This window comes from Pseudophryne corroboree, chromosome 4, assembly GCF_028390025.1.
Source record: "Pseudophryne corroboree isolate aPseCor3 chromosome 4, aPseCor3.hap2, whole genome shotgun sequence".
In the NCBI taxonomy this organism is placed as follows: Eukaryota; Metazoa; Chordata; class Amphibia; order Anura; family Myobatrachidae; genus Pseudophryne; species Pseudophryne corroboree.
In genome coordinates this window covers 865,296,901-865,314,381 of record NC_086447.1, presented here as the reverse complement: position 1 = coordinate 865,314,381, position 17,481 = coordinate 865,296,901, and the positions used below count along the sequence as shown (strand labels likewise).

Here is a 17,481-nt window from a genome sequence, read left to right as displayed (position 1 = left end):
AAAATGACTCAGACACTAATTTCAATGAGACACACCTTCAAGGAGAAATGACATTCCTTCCGATAAAACATAAACGTACAAATGTTTCACAGTAACATATTTAATGAAATACATATATTATCGACCCATCACTTAATTTCTTTATTTAAGGCATATACAGTGTAAGAGTAAACCAGTCACTATTATAGGATACAAATGGAAACGTTGACCTGAATGAAGTAGGTGTCATAAAGGGTTAATAAGATAAACTGTAAAGGAATATAGTTATTGCGCGCATTTTCAAGTTATTCCATAATTGCCGGCTTTTCTGTCTCTCTCCGGGAGGGTGTAGCTAGGTCGGCTCAGGTGAAAGTGCGTCACGAGAGAGTGGGCGAGCCATGCCCCTTAGTACACAGTGCCGCAATTATCCAGATTACCGCTATTTTGAAGCTGGGGTTTGGGCCACAACGATTCAATTCAGCGCAAATCAGCGGCCCGGACCACAGACTTTTGCTAAGTGGGTGGCTGTGGGTGGGTGGTGGGCAGTGGCGGCTCCAGAGGCCGGGGCTGCAGAGCTGTCTAAAGTTCAAACAGGGGAGCCACACCAACTGCCACTAACTGTCATCCCACACTGACTCACTGGCAGTTGGTGTGGCTCCACTATTTGAACTTTGTCCCCACCTCTGAAACCACCTCTGGTGGTCGGGCTCCAGGAGACTTGCCCACTCTTCCGGGTGGCCAGGAGTGCCACCCAATATTCAGGAGCCTCCCAGCCGTTCTGGGAAAGTAGGCATGTATGGATTCCCTGCTGTTTTTCTGTCTCTATTGGGGCACTTCTGGGAAGGGAGATGCAGATGGACACTGCGGTATGTGTGTCAAAATGCAGCACTATGGCTCTGCCACACCACGAACCGTGTAATCGCACATATGGGGGCGGAGCCATGGTGACGCAAATTTTTGAGAATCAATCCCTCAGGCCTTCTGTCCTGCACATTTCATTAGGAAATGGGCGGAATATGTGGAGTGACCTGCTCTCCTAGCAGGACATGGTACTCCCAAAATTTAGCAGCCTCACGGATGAGAATAAACAAGTATGGGTAAGCTAGGGATGGTGGCAGAAATCATTGCTGGTAAGCAACTATTCTATGTGGTACCATCAATGGTTATATCATCGGTGTTTTCGAACATGTGTGATGACTGGCGCTGCGACTTCAGTTCAAGAGCGGGTGGTGGGGCTGGGGTTTTACTGACAACTAATCCTGACAAGGAGGCAGGCCATCTCATTCCTGACACAACACACTGTGGAGTTTATTCATGAAGTAGTGAAAAGTGTGGAGAAGTGAACCAGTGGAGAAGTTGCCCATGGCAACCAATCAGCATTGAAGTAACATTTATAATTTGCATACCATACAATCGTACGGAGCAGCTGATTGGTTGCCATGGGCAACTTCTCCACAGGCTAAATTTCTCCTCTCTTTTCACTGCTTCATAAATAGACCTCTCTGTGTGTATGAGCCGGGGCGGTGCAGGGCAGCTGGCTGACACCCTCTATGCAGCAGCAGTGTGTAAATGGGCAAACCATCGATGGCAGGAAACCATCCGGTTCTCCGCAATTGATGGTAAAAGTATTCGACTTCAGCCATAGACCATCAATGGTTTAGTAACATCAATGGTTGTTGGCCATCCCTAAAGTAATCAAAGAAAATTAGTTGTGATTTGTGTTTCTGGGAGCAATTCCAAATACTAGTACGTGGAAGTATTAAGTGCATTTGCGCAAAATGAGATGCTCTGTGTGCCTGCATATTTTGTGGTGTGCAAATGCCCTTTATAAAATATAGTGGGAAGCAGAAATCTCAGTCAACATTATGCTCGTCATACTGTTTGAGCCCAATTCATGTTTGTACGCAGTGGCTAATGTTCAAGCAATGGAGCCATTATCGTCAGCGTGGGCATGTGCTGCGATCACAATACGCGTGCGTCAAGGTGTTGCTTTGATCCCGCTCACAATGAGGATTTCAGTGATTGACAGGAAGGAACCGTTGGAGGTGTTAGGAGGGAGTGGTTGTAAAAACACAGATGTGACTTAGCCATTTTCGGGGCGTGTACCTGCTGTGATCTCATACGTGAAAAAAGATGGAACTTGCGTCGTTACTGCTGTGTGCGATCTGCGTAGCCATAGACCTACCCTTAACTTCAATGTTATTCATTTTTGTATATAGGCTGCGAATGTGTACGCAATTGCGAATGAGTTTGCGATGGCTCCAGTGGGTGCCTCTTCTCACTTCTGGGCAGCAGCAGAGGTTGGCGTCGGGTGATCGGCTGTTGGGATCCCGGTGGCCAGCATACCGACACAGGGATCCTGGCTGCCAGGATGCAGAGCGAAACAAAGCCCCTTGCCGGCTCGCTGTGCACGAGTGGGAATAGCCCTGCGCCCCCCTGCCAGCATCCTGGCGGCCAGGATACCGACATCGGTATGCTGGCCGCCGGGATCCCGACAGCTGGTCACCTGACTACATCCCGACAGCAGCACTTGCTAACATTAGCAGTTTTGTAGCCTAGAAAATCATAATTACAATTGCATTTGCGTATAAACATGGATGAGGCCCTTTGTCAGCAATTGCATGCAGTCAGTGGCCGCTTTCCTATAATGCATGTGCAGAAGCTAAGTGCAAGCACGCTGGCCGAGTGCATTATGTTATTTGGGACAGTGCGAGGCCATCGCCAACAGCTGCTCGCCAGCTGCTGACTGGTGTATACATCATGCCGTAGCATTTCACAAACAGAATCCGTTTAGCAGAAAGAACAGATCTCTAATTATGTTCTGTGATTCACAATTTAAAAGTCAAATGAATTACGGAAGAAAAGACCGTGCATGCGACCCATTTTGGCAACTGTGGGTGGTTGTTTCAGGAGCTGTCTTGTCGGATCATACGTTCCAGGACCGGGATTTTTCTAAAATAGAAAAAAAAAAAGAGAATGTGAGTTAAGTGATGTGGAAAGCAGCACAGCCTCCTCAGAAAGCACAGAGGACTATGGGAAATCTGCTTCTATTGAGAGGGGCAATTAAATGATAAGAGCTGATGTCTATTAGTTCCCCTTGTAGAGCACATTGTTTCCTCCCTAGCTCTTAATGTTTCGCTGCAGGCCTGTCCACCACTGCCATCTACTTTTGCACTATTATTTGGGAACACCTAAGAAGAGGCTCTCCTAATACATTCGTGTTTCTATGTATCATTCCAGTTGTTGTATAGTATTGCAGCAATGGAAATAAAGCATAATACAGTATGTCACTTATTAGTCATTTTATACTGAAATCAGGATTGGGGGGAAATGGGATAAATGGAAATGACATAGCAAAATATGGCGTCAGAGCAGCAAAAACTTGATTTTCCTGGGCACTAGTCCTGATTTTTTTGTCATACGGCGCTTTGCATTTATAATGTATACATATACATCACTACATGTATGTATGTATGTATATGTGTATATATATATATATATATATATATACACACACATACCTTCCAACTTTTGTAATTTTGGGATCCGGGACTCCCGCGCAGCGTAGCTGCCCTCCACCCGCGGGACACTGCGACCCGCAGGTGGGACCGCGGACAGTATCTCAATAAAGGAACTGTCCCGCTGGAATCAGGAAAGTTGGGAGGTATATATATATATATATATATATATATATATATATATATATATGAAATGTAATAAAAACAAAGAGTGCCTCCTAGTGCAATATAAGAACACCACTTTGTGTTAGGAAGGGTTATAAGTGAACCCCTTACCATATACAAATATTACGAAAGCGTATCTCATGTCTTTTGATGGTCCACACAAGGTCACCGACAGCATGAAGTTTCTCATAGATTTTTATAGAAATCCAATGCAATCATGACATATAGAGAAGAATAAAAATACATAATTTATAGAGCTGTGTCCTATCCCTCAGATTTCCTTAGGGGATGTCGAAGTCAAAAATATTACATAGAGAGAACATACAGACTCCACACATTCTGAGTCGCTATGCTTGCAAATACGCGTAGCGAGCACAGCAAATATGGTAACATATGCATTTACACAGACATGCCACAAAGATAGATTCAACATATATTTCATACAGCACATAAATTGAACATATCAAGCGCCAGACATCATAAAGTTTTAAATTATTTAATGGAGTAACGTCATGTATGTGTATCATTGGAACGGAGCAAGATGGACATGTCGTGCTTGGTGTCAAAGTAACCAGATTAATGTGTAGATTCATTTGATGCCTGTTATTAAGTTGTAGCACATTGTCATGAGTAGTTATGATTGAATATAGGAATATAAAGCCACAATTCTGATGAGAACAATGGACATTCCATTCAAAGCATGTGATGGACAGGAAACTCAGGCCAGCCCTTTTGATGTCTTCAAAGCTTGCATTTGAACTGACCAATGACTCATCATGAATGAGAAAGTTCCGTCCCCTAGACTGATAACAAGAGACCTGTTCACGCCCCCAACTCTCAGTGTATTGCTGAACACACACACACACACACACACACACACACACACACACACGGCCCTGTTTGTCCCAGATGATGATGGAGATGCTGTCTGTCCAGTGGCTGCAGCCCTTTTGATGTCTTCAAGGCTTGCATATGAACTGACCAATGACTCATCATGAATGAGAAAGTTCCCTTCCCTAGACTAATAACAAGAGACCTGTTCACACCCCCAACTCTCAGTGTATTGCTGAACACACACACACACACACACACACACATGGCCCTGTTTGTCCCAGATTATGATGGAGATGCTGTCTGTCCAGTGGCTGCATGATTTTAGAGAGAGAGAGAGAGAGAGAGAGAGTGATATGGAGCGTAGTGAGCATTTGAGCAAAATATGGTGATGTATTACTGGCCGTGTCTGTAATGAATTAGTTTGTAATAACTGCTTACTGTATAAATTGTAACCATGTAACTATATATATACTGTACATTGTGATATATTGAATACATATCCTCTTAATAACAAATATATACATCAATGAGCATTGGAACTCAGATAATGTGTGGGTACATTTTCTCTTATGGGATGTAGTGTTTTTGCGATGTATAGCGCACATTCATAGCACATGGTAATAAGATGCGCAGGCATCCACAGTATATATTAGAGTTGGAATTTTAAATATTTGTTAGAAAATAATTTGACTTTTTCAGGGATTACCCCTGAGGAAGTCTGAGGGATAGAAACCAGCTCCTCCTAGACGAAACGTGTTGGGTACTTACCGTAAGCAGATTTTCAGAGAAGCCATTCTTTTATTTCTCTGATGTACGAGCATTCACTTGGTTATTTGTACCATCAATTGAAAATTGTTTTACACTGTATATTATCATACTAGGTGATTCATCGCGCCCTACGGGCGCTCTTCACACCATCGCAAGGGGCTACGCCCCTTTAACCCTTGCACGCCCTTGGGGCGTGCAATATTATTATTAATAATAATAATAATAATTTTATTTATATAGCGCTCTTTCTCCAATAGGACCCAAGGCGCTGCAGGTGGGGGAGGGGCGGGTGCAGGTGAGCCGGAGGTGGGACAGGGGCAGGTGTACACACATATACACACACACACATACACATACATTAATTATATACATGCACCTGGTGATGACAGATGACAGACAGGGCAGGCGTGTGCGGGTTAATGTAGTGCTGTAAGGCAGTAGCCGCTGAAGTGTGGCAATGAAGAGAGCAATGTGAGCGGGGAGTACGGGGAGCCCCGGCCTCTGGATCCCAGTGATCGCTGCTATGTTGGTGCTACTGGTGCTGCTGCTGAGCCGCTCCCCCCTCCATGGCCGGCGCTGCTGTCCGGTCCCAAGGCTGCCGCTATCTTGCCGCTGAGGCCTGGGTCCGCTATGGGGAGGAGAGACTGGTGCTGGGTGCCAGAGAAGTCCCCGGGCCTGCGAGAAGGCAGCCAGAGTCTGGCACTCACCTGGCCCGCTTCCTGCACTGCCGCCCCAGCCAGCCCATGCTCCTGAGCCCCTGTGCCCAGGACGTCCTGCAGGAGGGGCCGGCTGTGGGCGGATAAGGCCAGTGACCTTTCCTCCAGCACGGGGCAGGGAGATGACGATCCCAGTAACACGCCACTCTCTGTACTGGTGAGGACTCTCCTTATACCCATCAGCAGTGCCGTAACTATATATTTTAGGGCTGTGTGCATGAAACAGCAGCAGCACCCCTACCCCCCCCCCCCCCCATATGTAAAACAGGGCCAGTGTGCGTTAAAAATATAGGGATGTGGCTTCACAGGGAAGGGGTGTGGCCACAAAATAAAACCAAGTCATATTACGCTGCACAGTAGTCTCCATTATTCAAATGATGCTGCACAGTAGCGCCACTTACACACATTACACCAGGTAGAGTCCCCTTTTACACATTACTCCTGGTAGAGCCCATCACACATGATGCCAGGTAGAGTCCGTCACATATTACACCAGGTAGAGGCCCTTTTACACATTACTCCAGGTGGAGGCCCTATCACACATTACACCAGGTAGAGCCCGTCACACATTACACCAGGTAGAGCCCCCTTTTACACATTACGCCAGGTAGTGTCTCCTTTTACAGATTACAGAAGGTAGAGTCGTGAAAGAAAGAGAGGGAGGGAGAGAGAGAGAGATAGGGTTGAGAGGGAAAGAAAGGTGGCAGGTAGAGAGACAGAGAGTGGTGGGGAGGAGGGAGAGAGAGAGAGAGAGAGAGACAGACACACACACACACCACACACACACACACACACACACCAGTACCTATGTGATGATGGCTGGAGTGCAGGCAGCCATGGTGGCGGCAGGGGAATGTCCCTGTGCTGATGACGGCTGTAGCTACAGTACACTATGGAATGGGAGCTGCTGCAGGTGCTGCCATTCCGTCCTCTCGGCATCCCCTGCGTGTCTCCCTGCCAGGAGGAGGCGCAGATCGGGACCGGCCTGTATGGTGCAAGGACACTGCTGCACCAGTCAAGGAAGAGGGGGGAGGAGCGAGGCGGAGCTGCAGCACACGGGATGGGGAGACAGAGATAGTCTGCGCAGCGCTGGTAGCTATAATATATATCAGCGGGCAGCAGCTGTGCGTCCGGCAGTGGAGCCGGGCACAACGCTACTTTGATATGTTATAGTGGGCAGGGACTGCACATCACACAAACACTCATGGACGGCAGAATGCACCCCCCCCCCCCCACACACACACACACTGCCTGCTGACTAACAACCCCCCTCCCCCAACACACGGACTGCAGATTACAGACACAGGGACTGCACATCACACAAACACACATGGACTGCAGAATGCCCCCCCCCCCACACACACACTGCCTGCAGACTAACAACTCACCCCCCTCCCCAACACACACACACGCACTGCCTGCACAGTAACACCCCCCCTTCCCCAACACACACATGCACTGCCTGCACAGTAACACCCCCCCTTCCCTAACACACACACGCATTGCCTGCACAGTAACACCCCCCCCTTCCCCCAACACACACACGCACTGCCTGCACAGTAACACCCCCCCAACACACACACGCACTGCCTGCACAGTAACACCCCTCCCCAACACAAACACGCACTGCCTGCACAGTAACACCCCCCTTCCCCAACACACACACGCACTGCCTGCACAGTAACACCCCCCCAACACACACACGCACTGCCTGCACAGTAACACCCCTCCCCAACACAAACACGCACTGCCTGCACAGTAACACCCCCCTTCCCCAACACACACACGCACTGCCTGCACAGTAACACCCCCCCACACACACACACACTGCCTGCTGACTAACAACCCCCCTCCCCCAACACACGGACTGCAGATTACAGACACAGGGACTGCACATCACACAAACACACATGGACTGCAGAATGCCCCCCCCCCCCCCCCCCCCCACACACACACACACACACACACACACACACACACTGCCTGCAGAGTAACACTCCCCCCCTCCTCTAACACACACACACACACACTGCCTGCAGAGTAACACTCCCCTCCTCCTCCAACACACACACACACACACACACACACACACACACACACACACACACACACACTGCCTGCAGAGTAACACTCCCCCCCTCCTTCCACACACACACACACACACACACACACACACACACACACACACTGCCTGCAGAGTAACACTCCCCCCCTCCCCAACACACACACACACGCAGTGCCTGCACAGTAACACCCCCCTTCCCCCAACACACACACGCACTGCCTGCACAGTAACACCCCCCAACACACACACGCACTGCCTGCACAGTAACACCCCCCTTCCCCCAACACACACACGCACTGCCTGCACAGTAACACCCCCCCTTCCCCCAACACACACACGCACTGCCTGCACAGTAACACCCCCCAACACACACACGCACTGCCTGCACAGTAACACCCCCCTTCCCCCAACACACACACGCACTGCCTGCACAGTAACACCCCCCCTTCCCCCAACACACACACGCACTGCCTGCACAGTAACACCCCCCAACACACACACGCACTGCCTGCACAGTAACACCCCCCTTCCCCCAACACACACACGCACTGCCTGCACAGTAACACCCCCCCTTCCCCCAACACACACACGCACTGCCTGCACAGTAACACCCCCCAACACACACACGCACTGCCTGCACAGTAACACTCCCCCTTCCCCCAACACACACACGCACTGCCTGCACAGTAACACCCCCCCTTCCCCCAACACACACACGCACTGCCTGCACAGTAACACCCCCCAACACACACACGCACTGCCTGCACAGTAACACTCCCCCTTCCCCCAACACACACACGCAGTGCCTGCACAGTAACACTCCCCCTTCCCCCAACACACACACGCACTGCCTGCACAGTAACACCCCCCCTTCCCCCAACACACACACACGCACTGCCTGCACAGTAACACCCCCCTTCCCCCAACACACACATGCACTGCCTGCACAGTAACACCCCCCCAACACACACACACGCACTGCCTGCACAGTAACACCCCTCCCCAACACACACACGCACTGCCTGCACAGTAACACCCCCCTTCCCCAACACACACACGCACTGCCTGCACAGTAACACTCCCCCAACACACACATGCACTGCCTGCACAGTAACACCCCCCCAACACACACACACGCACTGCCTGCACAGTAACACCCCTCCCCAACACACACACGCACTGCCTGCACAGTAACACCCCCCTTCCCCAACACACACACGCACTGCCTGCACAGTAACACTCCCCCAACACACACACGCACTGCCTGCACAGTAACACTCCCCCAACACACACACGCACTGCCTGCACAGTAACAGGGGGGGAGAGGAGAGGAGAGAGGGGGGAGAGGATAGGTTTCGGGCTGCAATGTGAACTCCGTTGATGGGGGTTAGGAGGAGGGGTGGGGGGATCGGGCATAGCTGGCCGCGGCTCAGTGTATCCTGGGAGGTGGATGTCAGGGCACAGTATAAACTCCGGCGGCAGGTTGCGGTCATTACTGGCCGCGGCTGCACAGTAACCTGGGAGAAAGGGAGGCAGGCACCTGATTTGTTTTGTCAGCCGGGTCCGATCTGTGACTCAGGGGCAGATGTATTAACCTGTAGAAGGCATAAGGAAGTGAGAAACCAGTGATATGTGCAAGGTGATAAAGGCACCAGCCAATCAGCTCCATTATGTAAATTAACACTTAGGATCGGATTGGCTGCTGCCTTTATCACCTTGCACATATCACTGGTTTATCACTTCCTTATGCCTTCTCCAGGTTAATACATCTGCCCCTCAGACTCCGGCCAGCGCTGTGACTCCGCCCAGCGTTAGAGGCCCAGGCACAGAATCACCTGGGCTAATATATAGGAGATAAAACTCACCTAATTATGCTCCAAACCGTAATTCATCTGAATTCAGGGAATGTTAGTTCCAAAATATTGCGATCATTTGTTAAGCTGACCAGCCCCTTCGCAGCCTTCCCTACTGGTCAGTCCCTATACTGCTTTCAATAATATGAGCGTTGCTCTAAGGCATCATATGGATTTTTCTGTCATGGGTTTAGGTCCTGTCCCACTCATTTGCAATTGGGTGTTAGAGGCATATAGAGACATTGCAATAGGGTGTCGTTTATAGTCTGTCTGAGTTACGGAGCAAATCAAGAGTTCTCGCTTTTGTTAATAAATGCAGAGTAATATTTTTGGGATTGTTTTTTGTGTACATTAGCTCTCCTTAAAGGGCTTATTTATTCAAGTTGGTAAAGCAATAAAATGCTGCGATTGGGGGAAGCTCGACTGGAGAGGGATCTTCTGATCCCTGGCCAGTGGTCTGCAGAGCCTACCGCTCTTCATCACATATTTTTCGCTATGCACATGTGTGACCTGATGGCCATTTATGCGCAGTTAGGCGGCCAAGCCTGAATCTGCCAGCATAGAGACAGTGAAATCTATCATTATACACTTTGCTGTGTGCTGGGCCCGCATCTTATTGGAACTGCTGTCCCAGCTCAACTTCTTTGACAAATATTGCACAAAATAAATTGTGGCAAATCACAAAATTTGGCGTAGCTTTGTGTAGGAGGCAGTGCGAGGGCGTGACGTGGCATAGCAGGTTGTCCGGTGGGTGTGGCTGCATAATCACAACATTGTGGTCACGCCTCCTGCTGTACAATGTTGAATTTACTGGTATTGTACTCTGGGGGGGTCGCTATGGTGAAACAATTCAGAGTGAATCGCATCATCGCCTGCCCTGTGTGCCCACTTCACTTGGTAAGTGGGCGGCTGGGTGGCGGCTAGATATGCCCATTCTTCTGGGCAACCAGGAGTGCCACCTAATTTTGTGAGCCACCCGGCCGTTCCAGGACGGTATGCAAGTATGGGCAGAGGGATCCGAATTGATACCTGTTTGAAATCCGGTCTCTCTTCATATAGGATATAGAGAGTCTCGGCGGGCTGACACTATCTGGAGCTGACATTAGTTCCTGCAGTCAGTCTCTGAAAATACAAGTTTGTGAGGACACATGGCACATCAGTTCTTCAGTGCCTTGCAACATCCGTGATATCTCCTGTCTTCATTGGCGTTTCTATAATGGGTGCTATGTGTGCGGTGCATACGGGCCCCTGGGTCCAGGAGGGCCCACAGCGTAAACACCGCACCCATGTTTTTTACTTATCTTACAGTAGGGTTTTTGTCTCCAGTACATGGCGGGCGCCATGTTTCTGGAGACATGTGCATGCGCAGTAGACTCTGGCAAATTGCCAGAGTCTACTGTGCAGTAAAGAGAAGGGGGCCCACCCGGAATCTGCACTCAGGCCCCCTTCGCTGTTAAAACGCCTCTGCCTGCCTTGCAACGTAAATGAATGGGTCCGTAACTTTATTATGTGAAAAACAGTCCATCCACGAAGAAGAATAGGTCCCTGACAGAGAAGTTAAGAGTATTTCAATTGTGCTTAATCTTTTTTTAATATACCGTATACAGTACAAAAAATGTAAGAGCAAAAAAAACTAAAACCAGACGTATCACTATTTATTGTAAAACATATATAACCGCTCTATAACGAAAAAAACAAAAACCTTCTAAACGTGTATGTAGTCGATTGTAGATTTTTGAAAATGTTTTTTTTTACGGTTAACAAACAAGTCTCCCCGATGCTCCCTGAGCTGAAAGTACTACATGAATAAGTGGAAGCGGAGCTTTGCTTTAAGTTGCTAATGATACACAGGAGAGTGAGTCACTAGAGCGGACTATATTTGGCTCTGTCTCTCTTTCTCCATTAATGTACTTCTATGTAATAACAAATAACGCTGAAGGCACTAGGTGCAGCATTCTGGAAATAAACTCCCTCTGAGAAATCCAGTTCCTTTGCTGACACTGCTGGAGATGATCAGAGGTGAAATAAAAATAGCCCTTTTGCCCCTATCTTGATATTGTGATAAAGAGAAGGTTGTTGCTGTTGTATATGAATCGCTGATTGTTATTGCACCAACTGTCCGTGACATGGATCTGTGCGCTTCGGACTGGCGTGTAGGGAATAGGATTTTGGGTGTAGAAGAATTAGAAGCCAGGAGCTGCATTATTCATGTGCTATTCAGGGTAGAACTTCCGCACATGCCTTTTCCCTTTCACCTCTCAGCACGTTTTAATCTTCATATACTGGTTAGTTCATTTGTTTATTAAGAGGGGGCCTATTTATCGGGATGTAGTCACAAGGACGACAATAATAATTTATAATGTCAACACCAGAATACCAACAGCTATAGTATGATGTCGTCATTGTTAAAATGTCAACATTCTGCAAAGTTGTCAGAATGTCAACATTAGGGTTACACATGGTGAGATTTATCTGTCCAATCTGTCTGGTGAGAACAAAAATCTGGCAATGGATGAGAGCAAAAGACAATCAACCATTTTCTCCCAAACACTGAAAAATGGATTAAAACTATTGATACTGTATAACACATTTTTCCAAACCAACTTATTTAACCTATTTGTTTGAACATCCATTGTCTATTTTCCAGTGGTTGGGAGCAAATGGTCTGTTGTCATTTGCTCTAATCCATTACCAGATTTTTGTTCTCACCAGACAGATTGGACAGATAAATTTCACCATGTGTACACACAGGCTGCGGGCAGGAGGATGAGGGTTAGGCTGCGGGCAGGAGGGTTAGGGGTAGGCTGCAGGCAGGAGGGTTAGGGTTAGGCTGTGGGTGGGAGGGTTAGGCTGTGGGTGGGAGGGTTAGGGTTAGGCTGCGGGTGGAGGATTAGGGTAAAACTGCTTTAGACTGCAGGCAGGAGGATTAGGGTTAGGCTGTGGGTGGAAGGGTTAGTCATAGGCTATGGATGGAGGGTTAGTCTGCAGGCAGGATGATTAAGGTTAAACTGTGTGGGGGGGTGTTAGGGTTAAACTGCGGGCAGGAGGATTAAGGTTAGGCTGCGGTCAGGAGGATAAGGTTTCGGGTGGGAGAGTTACGGTTAGGCTACAAGGGGTAGGGTTAGGCACTAAGGGAAGGGATTAGGGTTAGGCTACAGATGAGGAAGTTAGGGTTAGGCTGCAGAAGGGTGGGGTTAGGCTGCGGGTGGGAGAGTTAGGGTTAGACTGTGAGTGTGAGGGTTAGGAACTAGAGTTAGGGTTAGGCATTAGCGTTTAGCTTGTGGGCTATAGGGCTAGGCTGCAGGGGGAGGAAGGGTTAGGGATTAGGGTTGAGCTGTGGGCTATAGGGTTAGTGTTAATCTGCGGGGGGGGGGGGGAATTAGGGTTAGGCTCAGGGGCGGATCCAGAATAAAATGACAGGGGGGGCACCATGATAGGGGAAGGCAGGGGGGGGGACTTTTGCGCACGCTCCTGGGAAGGTGAGTGTGGTCTCATAACAAGGGTTGTGGCGTCACAGTGCCATACCAACGAGCCACAACCTCATTTTTATCACGCTGTGGGCATGGAGTACAGGTCTGGTGGGTGACAGGGTGAGTATACAAGGACAGGTCTGGTAGGGGACAGGCTGAGTGTGCGGGGACAGGTCTGGTAAGGGACAGGGTGAGTGTACAGGACAGGACTGATAGGGGACAGGGTGAGTGTGCGTGGACAGGCCTGGTAGGGGACAGTGTGAGTGTGCGAGGACAGGTCTGGTAGGGGACAGTGTGAGTGTGCGAGGACAGGTCTGGTAGGGGACAGGGTGAGTGTGCGAGGACAGGTCTGGTAGGGGACAGGGTGAGTGTGCATGGACAGGTCTGGTAGAGGACAGGGTGAGTGTGCGAGGACAGGCCTGGTAGGGGACAGTGTGAGTGTGCGAGGACAGGTCTGGTAGGGGACAGGGTGAGTGTGCGAGGACAGGTCTGGTAGGGGACAGGGTGAGTGTGCATGGACAGGTCTGGTAGAGGACAGGGTGAGTGTGCGAGGACAGGCCTGGTAGGGGACAGTGTGAGTGTGCGAGGACAGGTCTGGTAGGGGACAGGGTGAGTGTGCGAGGACAGGTCTGGTAGGGGACAGGGTGAGTGTGCATGGACAGGTCTGGTAGAGGACAGGGTGAGTGTGCGAGGACAGGCCTGGTAGGGGACAAGGTGAGTGTGCGTGGACAGGCCTGGTAGGGGACAGGGTGAGTGTGCGAGCACAGGTCTGGTAGGGGACAGGGTGAGTGTGCGTGGACAGGTCTGGTAGGGGACAGTGTGAGTGTGCAGGGACAGGTCTGGTAGGGGACAGGGTGAGTGCGTGGACAGGCCTGGTAGGGGACAGTGTGAGTGTGCAGGGACAGGTCTGGTAGGGGACAGGGTGAGTGTACAGGACAGGACTGATAGGGGACAGGGTGAGTGTGCGTGGACAGGCCTGGTAGGGGACAGTGTGAGTGTGCGAGGACAGGTCTGGTAGGGGACAGGGTGAGTGTGCATGGACAGGTCTGGTAGAGGACAGGGTGAGTGTGCGAGGACAGGCCTGGTAGGGGACAAGGTGAGTGTGCGTGGACAGGCCTGGTAGGGGACAGGGTGAGTGTGCGAGCACAGGTCTGGTAGGGGACAGGGTGAGTGTGCGTGGACAGGTCTGGTAGGGGACAGTGTGAGTGTGCAGGGACAGGTCTGGTAGGGGACAGGGTGAGTGCGTGGACAGGCCTGGTAGGGGACAGTGTGAGTGTGCAGGGACAGGTCTGGTAGGGGACAGGGTGAGTGTGCAAGGACAGGCCTGGTAGGGGACAGGGTGAGTTTGCGGGGACAGGTCTGGTAGAGGACAGGGTGAGTGTGCGTGGACAGGTCTGGTAGAGGACAGGGTGAGTGTGCGAGGACAGATCTGGTAGGGGACAAGGTGAGTGTGCGTGGACAGGCCTGGTAGGGGACAGGGTGAGTGTGCGAGCACAGGTCTGGTAGGGGACAGGGTGAGTGTGCGTGGACAGGTCTGGTAGGGGACAGTGTGAGTGTGCAGGGACAGGTCTGGTAGGGGACAGGGTGAGTGTGCGAGGACAGGTCTGGTAGAGGATAGGGTGAGTGTGCGAGGACAGGCCTGGTAGGGGACAGGGAGAGTTTGCGGGGACAGGTCTGGTAGAGGACAGGGTGAGTGTGCGTGGACAGGTCTGGTAGAGGACAGGGTGAGTGTGCGAGGACAGGTCTGGTAGGGGACGGAGTGAGTGTGTGTATCCAGGCCTGGTAGGAGACAGGGTGAGTGTGCGGGGACAGGTCTGGTAGGGGATGGAGTGAGTGCGTACATAGGGGGCATCACCTCATACAGGGCACACGGTATATAGGAATAGTATAGACAGGTATACAGGGGCTGTCACCTCAGTACACATGGCACAGTTTATAGGATATAGGGGCTATGACATACAGCACATATGGGCAATGACACTATAGGTATATAAGGGGGGTCTTACCCTGGCATTGGAGTTGGTCATATCCTCATGGTCATCGTGACCCATTGCGGTGGACACTGGATGCCAGAGCGGGGCTGGTGTGGAGCTTCTGTACGCAGGCAGAGAGTAAGAGCCGGGCGGCTCCGGAGAGGCTCAGCGCCTGCACACACAAGCGCATCGCCATGATCAGGCTGCCCTGACTGACAGCGACCACAGCGAGTACAGGCAGCGGCGGGACCCGGCCACAGTAGTCCGGGCTGAGGGAAAGTAGAAGGAGTGCCCCTAAATCACGTCCACCGCCAAGCTACTCCGCTCCGGTCAGCCCTGCTTCCTGGTGACACGCTATATTCATAAAACAGTAGCGGCATGGGCTGTGGGAACCGCAAATTGCATGCGGTCCCCACAGCCCATGCAGCTACTGTATTATGAATATATCCTAAACGACAGGGGGGTCCAGAGCCGGCCCTAACCAATATGATGCCCTAGGCAAGATTTTGGCTGGTGCCTCCTAGCACCACCGCTGGTTCCGCCTCTGACCTTGCACCTCTTTCCCAGCACCATCACCCCGCACCCATAGCAGTCCTTATTTTGGTGTTTGTACCCCCTATATTTTCTCTAACGTCCTAGTGGATGCTGGGGACTCCGTCAGGACCATGGGGAATAGCGGGCTCCGCAGGAGACAGGGCACATCTAAAAAAGCTTTTAGGTCACATGGTGTGTACTGGCTCCTCCCCCTATGACCCTCCTCCAAGCCTCAGTTAGGTTTTTGTGCCCGTCCGAGAAGGGTGCAATCTAGGTGGATCTCTTAAAGAGCTGTTTAGAAAAGTTTTTTTTTAGGTTTCATTCAGTGATTCCTGCTGGCAACAGGATCACTGCAACGAGGGACTTAGGGGAGAGATCTCCAACTCACCTGCGTGCAGGATGGATTGGGATCTTAGGCTACTGGACACTGAGCTCCAGAGGGAGTCGGAACACAGGTCAGCCTGGGGTTCGTCCCGGAGCCGCGCCGCCGATCCCCCTTACAGACGCTGAAGAAGACGGCAGAACGGAGGTCCGGAAACAGGCGGCAGAAGACTTCACAGTCTTCATGAAGGTAGCGCACAGCACTGCAGCTGTGCGCCATTGTTGTCACACGGCTCACTGACCTAGTCACGGAGGGTGCAGGGCGCTGCTGGGGGCGCCCTGGGCAGCAATATAAGTACCTTATTGGCAAAATAAATACATCACATATAGCCATTAAGGCTATATGTATGTATTTTAACCCAGGCCAGTTCTTAAAAACCGGGAGAAAAAGCCCGCCGAAAAGGGGGCGGAGCTTATTCTCCTCAGCACACAGCGCCATTTTCCCTCACAGAAAGGCTGAGGGGAAGGCTCCCATGCTCTCCCCTGCACTGCACTACAGAAACAGGGTTAAAACAGAGAGGGGGGGCACTGATTTGGCGATATAAATATATATTAAATGCTATAAGGGAGGAACACTTTTATAAAGGTTGTCCCTGTATAATTATAGCATTTTGGTGTGTGCTGGCAAACTCTCCCTCTGTCTCCCCAAAGGGCTAGTGGGTCCTGTCCTCTATCAGAGCATTCCCTGTGTGGGTGCTGTATGTCGGTACGTGTGTGTCGACATGTATGAGGAAAATGTTGGTGAGGAGGCGGAGCAAATTGCCTGTAATGGTGATGTCACTCTCTAGGGAGTCGACACCGGAATGGATGGCTTACTTGTGGAAGTACGTGATCATGTCAACACGCTGCGAGCCGGTTGACGACATGAGACGACCGGCAAACAAATTAGTACCTGTCCAGGCGTCTCAGACACCGTCAGGGGCTTGTAAAAACGCCCATTTACCTCACGGACACTGACTCCAGTGTCGACGGTGAAGAAACAAACGTATTTTCCTTTAGGGCCACACGTTACATGTTAAGGGCATGAAGGAGGTGTTACATATTTCTGATACTACAAGTACCACAAATAAGGGTATTTTGTAGGGTGTGAATAAACTACTTGTAGTTTTGCCTGAATCAGATAAATTAAATGAAGTGTGTGATGATACGTGGGGTTCCTCCGATAGAAAGTTATGGGCGGTATACCCTTTCCCGCCAGAAGTAAGGGCGAGTTGGGAAACACACC

At 50.4% G+C, this 17,481-nt stretch overlaps 1 protein-coding gene across 1 annotated transcript in view; it reads right to left on the bottom strand.

The window, feature by feature from the left end:
* Positions 1 to 1,437: 1,437 nt before the first annotated feature.
* The window catches only part of STPG4 (sperm-tail PG-rich repeat containing 4), a 120,930-nt gene continuing 104,886 nt past the window's right edge, over positions 1,438 to 17,481 (bottom strand). Inside the window, exon 7 of the mRNA XM_063919406.1 lies at positions 1,438 to 2,931. Within this exon, the coding sequence (XP_063775476.1) occupies positions 2,815 to 2,931 (117 nt within the window). The 3' untranslated portion in view covers positions 1,438 to 2,814. The remainder of the gene's footprint in view (positions 2,932 to 17,481) is intronic.